We start from the raw sequence: 14,087 nt of genomic DNA on the forward strand, positions 1-14,087 counted from the left end.
TGTTTGTTTGTTTTTCTTCCACAGGAAATTATTGGAATGCTGCCTCTTTCCCAAACCCATCATCCTACCTGCACTTCTCTACTTTTCAAGGGGAAACTAGTGCCGACATTTCTTTCTACTTCAAAACATTAATCCCCCGGGGAGTGTTTCTGGAAAATCTGGGCAACACAGATTTCATCAAACTTGAGCTGAAATGTGAGTATAAACTCTCTGTCAACTCGTGAATAGCCTCTCTTGTCACTTCCGGTGGATCCCGACCCTGATTATGTAATGTCATTGGATCCAAACATCAGTGGTTGCCTTCATTCCAGAAATGGTGCTGGAAGGTAGATACAGAAACTTGAGAAAGACCTAAGCGCCTCCCCCCGACCCTTGGATTGCTCCCAAGGAAGCAGGCACATTCAGAGATTCCCATGGGCTATTCAAGGAAGAAGATGAGAGAATAAATTGCTCCCATAACACTGGGGGAAGGTGTGTCTTTAAAGTCTATATATATGTTTCTTTTCCAGGGATTCAGGGTTAAGCGGAGACAGAAGACTGTGTAAAGTGATCAGGAGTAAGACATAAGACGGTGGGAGGAACAATACAAAGGAAAAGAGGGATAATAAAAATTAATGTCTGTATGAGTTAATGAAGCAGTGTAGACACAGCATTGTGTCCTATCTATGTAGAAACTTTCGAGTCTGCAGCTTTCCAGAATAGACCCCAAACCCACACACCCTCTAAAGGGTTCCATTCTGAATCTATTTAGTTAAGGGTACAGAAACTAACATAATCAGAGCGAGAGTAGATGCTGCCTAGCTCAGCTCAGCTCAGCTCAGCTTGCCTTGGATCCCAAAGATCCTCACGAGGTCATGTGGTTCAGGGAATGCCGTCCGTGGAAAGTGGGGGTTCGCTGGATGTGAGAGGGGCAGTTCTCATTATTCCAGAGGTGTTTTATTCTCGGGGCAGTAGATCAGCTTCCAGAATGTACAGTCCACAAACTCCCAGGTTTGGTGAATATTTGCACACGTCAGGCTCTCCTGACTGTTCAGACCAAGAAAGAATCAGCACAGATGACAGAACGGATACACAAGTCAAGGCCCCCGTGTCCCTCCACAAGATCTCGGTGCCCCTCCCTCACATCAAAGAGTCTCCTTTCTCCCAGTCTGCGCCGTTTATCTGAGTGCCTGTGTTACTGGGTCTGGTCCCATCAAGATCCCAAACCCATTTCCTGGAAATATCTGATGGAATATTTTTCTCTTTTTGTAGTTGCAATATGCAATGTGGTTTTTTAAAAAGGGACCTCAGGCAGTGTTTTTCTGCCGTGATCATGGGATTCTTTTTGTAAAACAGTGGACTGTGATTAACAGTCTTTGGAAGTCATAGTCTCAGGTCAAAATCCAAGTCCTTGGGTAAATTGCTTCATCTCTTTGAATCCCAATTTCCTGATCTGTAAAATGGAGGTGGTAATTTGTGGGGTCATTATAATAATAGAATATGGATACTCATAAAGCATTTATTTCAGTAAATAGGAGGTATCATGATCATATTCCTGAGGATGCTCATTATAGATCTAATCTGAGCCAGATCTGATTGAAAGGAAAACTGAGAATATTCTAGTCCGAGAATTAAAAAGTAAATAGTCAGGGACACCTGGCTGACTCAGCCAGTGGAGCATGTGACTCTTGATCTTGGGGTTGTAGGTTCAGGCCCCATGTTAGGTGCAGAGATTACTTAAAAATAAAATCTTTAAAAACAAAAAAGTAATTAAAGAGTCATCCTCTCTTTATGTGAATTATGGATTGGAATTATTTTAAAAGGATTTTCATTTCCACAGTTAAAATTTATTGATTCAAACTATTTCCCAACTTCTACATTGGTTGGATTGTATTTTAGAAATACCTCATGGCAAAAAAGAAAACTGACGATCCATATTTGAGTAATTCTATATGCTTCTATAAAGTTACCTTGTCCTTGTTTTGTAAGCCTGCGCCTGGATTGGAAAGAAGACAAACCAAATATAGGCAAGGCAAAGGTTTCTACTTAGCACCTGCATAGTAGAATTTCAGTTATTTCTGATGTTGAAAAATCTTCAGAGATGCTCTCAAAGTTTCCCCAGTCTTTCCATTAGATGAAAACTCTGCGCAGAGGGAGAATTATAGCCTCGTTTTGTCATAGTATTTCCCCCTGGTAAAGAAGTGTAGGACATTCAGACCAGAGGCTGGCCTCTGCTTGGAGTCCTCCGGAGCGTCTGACAATTACTGAGGTTGGACGAAAGATCCTCCAGTGGCAGAGATATCAAATGCCCATCATGCTAGAGCATCGCCAGTGAGGTTCAAAGGAACCTATGAGAGAAAAGAAGGCAGGTTTATATATTTGAGAAAAAATTCCTCAAAGCAAATAAGAAGCAGTGGTTTCATGAAGAACATGGAGGAAAAAATGGCCAGGTGGAGGCTTGTCACTGCCCCATTTATCACATTGCTCCAGACTCTTCTCTGCAGGATGCACAGGCGGTGGATGGGGGTGGAGCACTCTATCCCCAACCCATCCCTCTCTTGTGTGGCTGAGGCACTCTGCACACCTGTTTTCCTGGCCAGGAAGCTCAGAAAAGATGGCTCCTGAAGTCACACTTGTAAAGACTGTCTCTACTGTTTTCCCCCCCTTTAACTTGGTAGGCTTTCTGATGTCTTTCTGACAGGAATTCAAATTTTGTTTCTCTGCTTGTGTCCCTGAGGAATGTTGTCACAGTTCATGCCTACACAGTTCATGGCTTCCAGAATAACATTTCTGTTAATTAACTACATCGTGCCCTCCTGTCAGGAGTAGAAGATTCTTGACTCTAAGAACAGTGAGTCAGTTACACTAAGTTAATGAGATACCATCAACATCTTACTGTGCAAGTAAAAAAAAAAAAAAAAAAAACAGGCAGGATAAAATTAGACTGATGTTACTCCTTAGCATACTTTACAGGTAAAATTTTAAGACTATATTTCACTCACTCTCTGTGTGTGCTCATTCATTCAGTGTTTATTGAGTACCTACAATGTCCCAGATGCTGTGCAAGGTGCAGAGGGAACATAGTCAAAAAACATAGTCATGGCTTCTTTTCCTCAGAGGGAAATCAGAGTTCTTTCTGTTTGTTCTGGAGGGTAGACAAGTAAATCAGTAGTTACGATAATAATAAAAATAGCTCAGCTTTATACAGCCTCACTGTGTCTCCGGCACTGTTCCATGGATTTTTCCTAAATCAACTCACATTCCTAACCAGCCTTTGAAGTGGGCAAATACCATGAACATCTCTACCTTACAAATGAGGCAACTGAGGCACAGGCCAAGTAAGTTGCCAAGATCACCCAGCGGGGAAGTGGCAGGGCTGGTGCCCGACCCTGAACGCTTTTTGCCTGTCGCAGAGTCATTGCTGTTAACACCAGACCGCACCACCTCCCAGAACACATTGAGGTGGCAGAGAGCCCCGAGGAGGAAGATGGAAACCTGAATGGGAGACAGGAAAAAAGATATCCAAGAATGAAACCCATATTTAAGGGATAGAAGGAAGCAAAATAGCTTGTAGCAGATGAGCAGAGAAGTAGGGAGACAGTGATATCCCAGGGATCAAATGAAGAAAGAATTTCAGAAAGAACAAAAAAAGAGTGGTACTACTGAACCGAGAGGTCACTAAAATGAGGACATAAAGTACCCATGAAGTTTATCATGTAGAGGTCAAAAAGTAAGACCGTGTGGGGTGAGTTGAGGTGGATATGGGGGTCAGGGGGCTGTGGTTTTGTTTGTTCTTGCAGCTGTTGTATGTGGTAGAGACCTGAGCTCACATCTATAGTAAGGAGGAGAGTCTGGCAAACAAGAGGTTAGAGGAATGGGAGAGAGGGACGGTCTGAAGGAGTGAGACCCCCGAGGAGGTGAAAATGAGTGTAATCCAGAATCCAAACATCTAAAGGGGCTGAAAGAAACAGGTCAAAGTAAGGAGGAGAGAATAAGCCACAAACGTGGGGGTCCCTTTCCAAATCAGAAATTATTTTGTGTTTGTTGTTTTATTTGCTTGTGTGTTTGTTAGCATTTTTGAGATGGCAGAGGAATATTGCTTTGAAGATATTCACTAACCACCATGGATAGATCCATTTATTTTTTCAGAGTTACCCCTAGGGCTCAACTTGACCTGTGTAGAACCCTTTTCTGGCTAAGACGGTGATCACGACCATGGTCCCATCGTCAGACCACCACTTACTGAGCACCTGCCGGGGCAGAGGCAATGGGTAGACCTTGGAGAGTCTAAGATGAAGACAAGGGAACCCAACATCCTCACCTAATGAAGGAGACAAACACATTGATAACAGTATAGATACATGACTTCCACTGAACCTTTCTTAAGTGCCAGGCACTGTTTCTAAAGCTTTTATAGGTATTAACAGTTTTAGGTTTTATAACAAGTTTTAGCCACATTTTACAGAAGAAGAAACTGGAACTACACAGGTCACACAGCTGATTCCAGATAGGGCACTTGTGATCATTCACACACGATGAGTAAATCACAGTGATAGCCTTAAGGTACTCTACACATCTAGAAGGAGAGGTACAGAACCCTTCCAGGGAATGAAGAGGAAGATGAGGGGATGCCGGGTTAGGTCAGAAAGAGCGGGCAAAGATGGTAGGTAGACGAAGAAGTAGGGGAAAAAATTCTAGGAGAAGACAGTGCAAACAGAAGCGTGAACGAAAGTGTCGGAATGGGGAACGCGACAGGTGTGTGGGAGCTACGAGCACGTGGCGTTGCTAACAAGTATGAAGTATGATACAAGCCATGGAGACATTTTGGCAAGAGTCAGATCCGATTCTAAATATATAGTGGTCTAGGTATTCCAGCCAATATTTATTGCCTGCTCTGTATGTGCCAGAGAGGAACTCCACCATCCAGTGGGAGAGACTATCATAGAAAACAATATTTTGGATAAGATGAAATAAATATTAGAAGTACAAGTGATATACAGTGGTGACCCAGATGCAGCAACAGTTAGTTCTGACTGGAGAATAAGAAGAGGTTCTTTAGAGATTGTATCATTTTAACTGAGCCTCAAAATGAATGAGAAAGAACACTTCGGGCTCAGGATGCCAGTCTTACATGGTGTGGATACATCAGAAAGGTGTTTCTGGGGGCGCCTGGGTGGCTCAGTGGGTTAAGCGTCTGCCTTAGGCTCAGGTCATGGCCCCAGGGTCCTGGGATCGAGTCCCGCATCGGGCTCCCTGCTCGGCGGAGAGTCTGCTTCTCTCTGTCCCCCTGCCTGCCGCTCTGCCTACTTGTGCTCTCTCTCACTCTGTCAAATAAATAAATAGAATTTTTTTAAAAAAGGGGGGGTTTCTACACCCCACACCAGTGCAGGGAGGGATCTGGAGCATCGTGTACCATTGCCTCTCCAGGGCCAGAGCACTGCCTGGCACACAGCAGGTGTCGTGTAGGAGTTTGCCGAGCGAATGAGACGAACGGAGGAGGTGCTAGTCTAAATGGAGAACCGTGGAAAATCTAGGTGGAGAAGGGGATCACCATGGTGGAAGGGCTGGTGTTCAAAACACTGACAAAGAACACACTGAAAGGTGGAAGGACAGATGATGGCTGGTGGAATTTTGGAATTCGAGATTTCACGGGAAAGCAGTTGAGATGATAAGAAGGTCTGAGATGCATGGGCTGGCCATGCAAGTGGGATTGTAGGTTGTATGAAAGGGCTGTGGAGAAAGTCAGGGAATGACAAAGAGGCCAGAGGGTTGGCAGGTCATCCACATCACCGCTGGGGCCCCGGGTGGTGATGGCAATGGATGGATTGGACACGGAGCCTGTGAGCCAAATGTTCCAGTCCTCAGGTCCAAACGGTGACAGCAGGAAGCATGGGAAGAGTAAGTGTGTGTCACAAGGGGACACTCTGCTGAACAAAGCCTCTGATGCCATAGAATATTGGAAGAAGCACTGAGAGTGAAGAATAAGCCCAGCTGCCAGCTCCCCGCCCCCTGCCCCCGCCATCCCTGGGAGAAGGGGCTGCAACGTTGGTGTTCGTACATGAGGTTCCTGAAGGTGGGCTGCAATCAGGAAACTGTTGGAACTGTCTGACGATAAACAGTGACCATGGAGGGGTTTTTCTTTTTTTTAATTGATATATAATTGACATATAACTATATTAGCTGCAGGTGTACAACATAATGATTCAGTATTTTTATATATTACAAAATGATCACCGCTATAAGTCTAGGTAACATCCATCACCTCTGATAGTTACAAGTTAAGTTTTTATTTTTGCTCAAAAATTTAAAAAAGGTTTCAGAGGACACGGTGGGAAAAAATAATTTTTTTTGACACGATGGAAAATTTTTGAAGGATGTGTTCACTGACTAGGAAACAGTCAGGAAAAGCAACCAGAAACTGTTGTAATAGATTAGAATAAGCTCCTATATTCACCAAGTTTGAGCTTTTTCAGATATCAGGATGGCTTGGAGAAAATATTTACATTTAGCAGAAATATCTCCACAAAAATGTGGAGGCAGCAGTCTAATGTCCTGCTAATCTTAGGAAAAGGTATTAAGGAAAAACTTTCATTTTCCAAGATGCAGTCTTCTGCAGTACACATGCTCAAGAAAGTCAGAGAGAAAATATTCTGCAATATGTAGAAACCGATGAATCAGAAGAAATAAACTAACAGCAATTTATCTTCCACTATTTCAGCACTGGAACAACTTTTACATTAAAGATCTTTATTTATATAAACATGAGAAATGTCTGACTCCACTTAGCTGGCCTGTTTTGCCATGGGGATGCTATTTAGGGTTTTTTTTCCCTTTTATGTATATTGTGAGTTTTTATTAATACAAATCAGGTGTTAGCACCTAATTAATTTGTATTAATTTTCTTTTAATTATCTAAACCAACCTGGGTTATCAACATAGATTTAGGAAGAATTTTAGTGATTCTACTACTTTGCAAGTCTAGCTATGAGTTCAGTTTGTATTAAAGGTTTGGGATCTAAAGAATGATTCTGACTTGGTCATTAAAATACATAAGGAAAAAATACCTAAGGAAAAAAAATAGATCAGAAAAAATTAAAAACCTGAACATTATTGTGATTTTTTAATTAAAAAAATTTCTCTAGCTTCTGATGTAGTTTTTAAATTTCTATTATAGACCAAAAAGAAAAAAGTTCAGAGAAACAGTTTAGAGATGAAATTTGTGCTACATTAAAGCTATGTAATGTATTCGCTGTTTGCATTTGAAGTATTAGAAGATACACAAATGATTAGTAAATAACAGAGTCAGATTAAATTTACTCAGATTTCTTTGCCCATCTCCCTGAAGGGACAGTCATTTGAATACACGGCGAAGGTGCCCTAGAGTTATAAGGGTAAACTTTAGAGGAGGATGTCCTCCTGATACAAAAAATTACCAGTTACCTTGGGTGTTACTGGCCACACCCAAAAAGATAACTTGCCCCTCGGCTGGGACTCAACTTCTGCTCTGAAAATCAGGTGGACTCCAGAGCACAGGCTCCTGAGGACCTCACTGCACGCCCCTGTGCCCTTAGAATCTCCGTTTTAACCCCCAGCCTATTTACATAGTCAAAGGCATTTTAGGACAATAAATAGTAAGTAAATGTTAAGAGACAAGATTCCCTCACAGTACATTGCACATATAGTACAACACATACTGGTTTCTTTTTATGTGACATTCAAAAACAGACCACAGTAATCCACAGAGCTAGAAGTCAGAACAGTGGCCATCTCTGGGGATTGGGAGTATTGACTGGAAGGGGGCTCAAAGGAACCTTCTGCACCGGTGGAAATGTTCTATATCTTGATCCAAGGAGTGATCATATATGTAAAAATTTACTCAACTGAACACTTAAGACTTGCACATTTTACTTTCTATAAATTATACTTTAATGGAAAAAGAAAAAATCCTGCTGTGAGAAAATCTGGAATGATTGAATGACCAAAAAAATTAATAAAAACAGTTTTTCACCAAGAGAAATAAAGACCAGGATTCTAGGCTGACAGACCATCGGTCTGTCTAGAAAGCATCTAGATCTGGAAAGATCGAAGTTGCTTTACCTACCCAGATGTCATCACATTCCCTGGGAAAATAAGAAGGGCAAGCTGGACCACCTTTAAGGGCTCTTCCAGCATCAACAATCCCGTAAACCTGCTGGAGGCCGTCAGCCTCACCTGTGGCTTGCCACCTCCCATTCTAAGTGAACTCAGACGAAAGCATCGTCTTAACTCTCCATGCTGTGGCTCTCAGTTCTCCTAAAGATGCTGGGAGGAGGAGGGTTATATCAGAACAAATGATACCTGCTTCCAGTAAATTCCAGCCTGCCCACACACTTCAACTACGTGTAGTTAGGAGATTTCCTAAAATCATGGACCCCTACTTGTAAATTCTAGTTAAGGATCCATCAGAATCACCCATAGGTACCTCAAGCTCAGTATGTCAAAATGAAAATCCGTCATCTTCACCCAAAAGCCCTCTCCTGTGCTCCCCCTCTTAATTAATGTCATCACCACTTTCTTCATGACCCAGGTTAGAAAGATGAAAGTCATATTTAATGTTTCACTGATGTCCCCACACTAGATAGACTGTTTATCTTGATAGAACACTCTATTTTTAATATAGAGAAATGTTATTCTGACGTTCCTGATGGTATGTCATCATACCAGAACAGTCCCAGAGAAAGCATCAATTCCAACTAGTTGGAAAAAGATGAATGAAACAAAAATGAAAAGATAATGAAGTCTTCTCAAACTTCTCTTTATCCCCCATGACGGCTCCTTTAGCTGAAATGCCTTGGATTCTTGATTCAAACAACCTTATAATTATTCTCCCTCACCTCCTTCCCTCCTTCCTGACATCCACCCTCCCCGGGGTGAGGACAGATTTCTACAGATCTGCCCTATCATTCCTTTTCTTACATACCGTGATGGTTTGTCACTGCATTACAATGCAAAGTTCAAGTACTTAAGCTTGGCAAATGATTCCAGGCTTTAACCTAATTTTTCAGTCTTCTTTACCTACGAACTTTGCCCCTCACCCACCAGTATCACGTGCTTCGCTTTAGCAGCCCCCCCCCATCCCCCACCTACTGACATTCTCTGGTCTCCACCCAAACTTTCTTATGACCCACTGTGTCTTTGCCTGTTCTGGAATTGTCTCTCCCCTCCCCCATTGAAATCCTGCCCACACAAATAATTTTTTTTACTACAACTTGATTTAAAATATAAAACATACATATCATAGAAGTCTTTCATTTTTCTAAAAATATTGAAATTTCTACAAGACAATTCCATGCCCTGCTTGGAAAATTACATAGACATCCTTATTAAAGAGCTCTTTATATATAGTGTTTGTCTGAATAGAGTATATATGGTGGGTGTCATTCCTATAGAAGAATGCTACAGTTTCATAGAAATATTTTTGCTGATAGAATGTTTCTTCTTCTATCTCGCTTTCTATAATCCTAATGTGTTCTGTACTATTTACTGTGTGTGGTAGGACACAAAATCTTTTCTTTCAAAAAGATGGCATGTGAAAGTGTCGAAAAGACCAACTACTGGAATCAGCCTGCCTATGACCAGCTGGAAGACAACAGGCATTCTAAGAGAATTGATTAAAGAGGCTTGGATTCATGCATTCTGGTGTGAGGCTGAGATGGGAGGAAAAGTGTGCTATTATTCCTCAGTAATAAACACCGGGATTAGTGAGAAAAGTACAAATCTCTACATGGAGTTATCATAGGATTAGAGACCTTACTTCTGCCATTTTAGAAGAGAACAGTATCTCTACAGGCTCTCTATTTTCATAGAAACAAATGTCTCAAGGAGACAAAGTTGGTGCCATCATCAGTTAGCACATGTTACTAATGCTGGCGAATTGATTCAACGAAGGATGACACTTGGGACCAATTAATTCAAAGCTGCTTAAAAGAAGAAGAAGATGCAATAAATCAGGGAGCAGAGCTTTATTTAAATATAGTGAGTAACTGGGGAAGATTACTTGAAATAGCTCAAAACCAGACATATCTCAAAGGGCCAAAGACAACGGTAAGCATAACAATGCTAGGGTTTTGCAAGTCATCGAACACCTAAGTTAAAACCAGGTGACTGAACACAGGACAACTGGATGTTAGCTGGAAAAACCGTACAAAAACAGTTTTTTACAAATGAAGATTTCAGGGAGTTCTCTTTTTAAAGACATATTTTGCTCAAATTACAAGATAACTTTTAACAGCGATCAAGATAGGAACTTTGAGAAGACAAAGAGAAACATAAAGGCTTCCATGAAATCTCATATAGGACGAGGGTCATAGCTGAAATATACTCTTCTTAAACACTTTAGGAAAAGACTCGTTTCTATCTCTATAATGTTTATGTTTTACTTTTTTCCCCATGTCTTCCTGATTTACATAGGACTGTGGTATAGGAGTTTCTGCGCAGGCTCTTCGGAACCTTGGAATACACTTTCTTATAGATAGGGCCTTGTAAATGGCACTCAGATTCCATGGCTAACCATAAAGACTTTTGTGGTTTGTTTGTTTTCTAAGTGTGGCTGAAAAAGAAACCTGTACGTGTCAGCTCGAGGTCTGGGTTGTAGGTTTTGGAGTCCGTTCAATGTAGATCAGAAATGTTGCAGAACAAAGGAAATTTCTTCCCATGTTTCTCAAAGTTGAGCTTGTCCTTGACAAACCTCCCCAGAGAACAAGAGTTTGTTTGCCTTTCTGATAGGCAAAGCGCAGTTCTGCCTCTCCTTTCCATGGGACTCACCTTGGTGGGTTGAGCAAAGGAGGTGGCTCCGACATTCACAGGCACTTCGAGGAGTCAGTCTAGGCTCCCAGATGGCTCCTAGCCCTTCTGTTTGCTCTAAAATGTCATAGGTCTAGCAATTACAGAATTCCAATAATTCATTCAAATATAATACTACAACCCATATTTTTTTTATATGTTACAGTGTTCTGATAGAGAGATGGATGTTGAAACTATAGTAAGTCATCCCTTCAAAGTTCCATTGGTCTGATGGAGAAGACCCTTTGGTTAACTTTTTAACCTCCTAAGTAAGTGATTCAGGAATAAGAGATGTTCATATGTAGGAATAAGTTAAGCTGCTGTAATGAGTAACACCCCAGGTTTCGGTGACTGTATAGTGGTCTAGCACGCATGTTCTGCTCCATGAAGTTCTTGCACACGGTGACTTGAGCTCAAGGCTCCTTTTGTGCTGTGGCCCCACCATCTCCTGGAGCCTTGGCTTTACTAAGTCCAGCTGGCAGACGGAGAAAGGGAAGGTGGAGAAGCCTTGCCTCCGTATCCACACGGGCCCAGAGGTGACACATTCTCCCACTCTCATTCCATTGGTGGTAACTGGTCACGTGGCTCCACCTAGCTTTCTAGGGACTGGAAAATGAATTCCTGGATGCGTGGCAGCTTCTCGGGGGTGACTATTGAAAGGAAAACATAAACTTCTCGTGAAAAGTTGGCAGTCTGCCACAGCTCCCAGTGAAAAGGAGTCAGCTTTCACCTTGCCTAAAGAGATCGAGGCAGGTTCCAGAAGATGCGGCATTGGATCTGCCTTGGAGGAAGACAGGCAAACAAATGAGATAAAGGCATTTCTCCAGAGAGTAAGTAGCACAGGCGAAAGCAAGGAGAGGAGGAAGATCAGGGAGCATTTGAGGAATTGAAAAGAATATAGTGAAAGCCCAGGGACCAGTTAAAAGACATTTTTCATTAGAGTAATGACCCACCCACATATCTGTGTTAGGAGTTTGACAAAAGAAAGCTAGCTGGACCCAACGCCTCTTGGGAAATGACTCATTTTACTTGCTTTTGCAAATAGTGCTAAAACGATCAAATTTGTTTTTCTGCATCTCTGAATTTGATTCCTGTGATGAGAACTGATGAGAAGGCCAAATGACTTCTCATGGAGAGTGGTTGGTATTTAGTATTCTGCAGGGTCTTTCTGGGTAAGTGCAACCAGAGCCAATGCATAATAGAAACAGTGTATATATCTGTCAAGTGTAATTATAACACTGAATTGTGCTCATCTTGCATTCCGATTCCTGTATACGTTAGTTTAAACATTGGAACATGTGGGCACTTCAGACCTGTGAGGATTTTACTTTGAAAAATAGCATGCCCTTATTTTTAGCCATTTTTAATAGGAAAAAAATTCGCACCTTGTTCAAAATTATTTTATGGTACAGTTTGACCAGACTCTCTCTCTTTTCTAATCTTCTCAGGTATCTTGAAAACAGTAAAGAACTAAGGAGGAATGTTTTGGTCCACTTTTAAATTCCCTCGAATTCTCTATATTTAAATGAAATCCCTTTCTTTGCATTTTGATTAATCTCTCTGATTAAACACTTGTTAAAATTATAGAATAGAGTTGCTTAAAATGTCACCAATCTTTGTTAAAGAAGTGGAAATTATCAGATTGTGGCTTTTAAAAATTACACAGATATTGTTGGTTTATTGTTAAATGATTTAAAAATCCAGGGAAGCAGAAAGAATAAACCAAAAAAAATCAGCTATAATCTCATATTCTAGTACACTTAACAATACTCTTTTGGTGTGCACATTTCTAAACATTTTTCTATGCACTTACATATGATTTTTTACAAAAATAAGATCATATGGTGCATACTGTTTAAAACCCACTTGTTTCATGTAATGATACTTTAGAAGCAGATTTTCATGTCAGTTTTTTTCTTTTTTTTAAACTCCACAACAGTGACTTCTTTTTTCAGCTGAGGACAGATACTATATCAGAATCTCTAAGACAGCACGCGTACTTTGAAAAACCATTATTTTATACTAACGAAACAAAACAAAAAAACTATTGTTTTTGTTCTACAACCTACAGAATGTAATGCACAAAAAAATTATTGTTGGGAGGGAGCCTGGGTGGCTCAGTCAGTTAAGCATCCAGCTCTTGGTTTGGCTCAGGTCATGATCTCGTGGATCATGAGATCGAGCCCCGTGTCGAGCTGGGCAATTAGCAGGGAGTCTGCTTAAGATTCTCTCCTTCTGCCCCTCCCCCAACTCACACACTCCCACTCTGTCTCTCTCTGAAATATATAAATAAATCTTAAAAAAAAGACACAACTGTTGGCTGGTGGGGCATTTATCTGAGACATTCAGGAATTTGTTTTATTCTCCACCAGCCTCCCATATCTGGGCACATCAGCATCTGGAGATGATGATTAGATTATTACGTCAACAAATGGGAACATGGGTTATAAAAAGATTGGGGAACAGTGTCTCAGTTGCCAAGTGCTTCATTTAACCAATGATCCTTTATTGTTGGGCTTAACTTTTAAAAGTTAGATTTTTCTCACATTCTGATCTACCTGGCTTCCTGTTGTGAGTCCTCAGACCCATCATCCCACATGATAGCACACTCCATACTTTAAGTGTGTCTAGGGCTCGCTCACATACCACAGCATGAGGCAGCAGGGCAGGCCCGTATGAAAATGAAAGACCTCATTTGGGAAAGCCACACAAGGATATGACCAGTGGGACAGTGGTCCTGGTGGACGACCATGCTCCCAAGCTTGTTCCATACACCTTCCAACACCTTGTCCACCTTACTGAGGGTACGTGAAACCAGTCTTAGGCAGAGGCTGATCCGCAGTTCAAACCTCCCCGCAGCTGTTCCCTCAATGGAGCTACTCGAGAGAGAAACCATGTTCCATTAGTTCAGCAAATCATGAAAAAAGTAAACGTGGTTGTTTGAACTTTGTACAAACTGGCCCTAAAAAAGGGTTCTCACAGGTTTTCTCTGTGCAGATTGAGGGAGACAAAAGATTTATTTACACAGTATAATCAGGAAAGTTGTGTTTTCAGCTATTATAATCAGAAATAAGGGAAAAGGAAGCATACCATATGATGAATCGCTATTATTATTTAACCTAATCCATTTCCAGAGCAATGCTTGGTTCAAGCAGAAATTTCGTGGTGCAGTCATAAGGTACACCATGAAGTGACTTCTGGTCATTTTTTGGAGGTGGAAATATATGACTTCAGGTGTATTAACCCTTCTACAATATTGATGGAGCATTTATCTGAGACATTTCTCT

The 14,087-nt window shown here is 41.3% G+C and overlaps 1 protein-coding gene across 2 annotated transcripts in view; it reads left to right on the forward strand.

Annotated features, from left to right (window-relative positions):
- Positions 1-14,087, forward strand: part of CNTNAP2 (contactin associated protein 2) — a 2,031,041-nt gene that overhangs the window by 1,793,942 nt on the left and 223,012 nt on the right. For both annotated transcript variants that reach the window (XM_027574309.2, XM_027574310.1), the window contains exon 16: positions 25-195. In XM_027574309.2, coding sequence (XP_027430110.1) covers positions 25-195 — 171 coding nt within the window. The remainder of the gene's footprint in view (positions 1-24; positions 196-14,087) is intronic.

This window comes from Zalophus californianus, chromosome 12 (genome assembly GCF_009762305.2).
Source record: "Zalophus californianus isolate mZalCal1 chromosome 12, mZalCal1.pri.v2, whole genome shotgun sequence".
Classification (NCBI taxonomy): Eukaryota; Metazoa; Chordata; class Mammalia; order Carnivora; family Otariidae; genus Zalophus; species Zalophus californianus.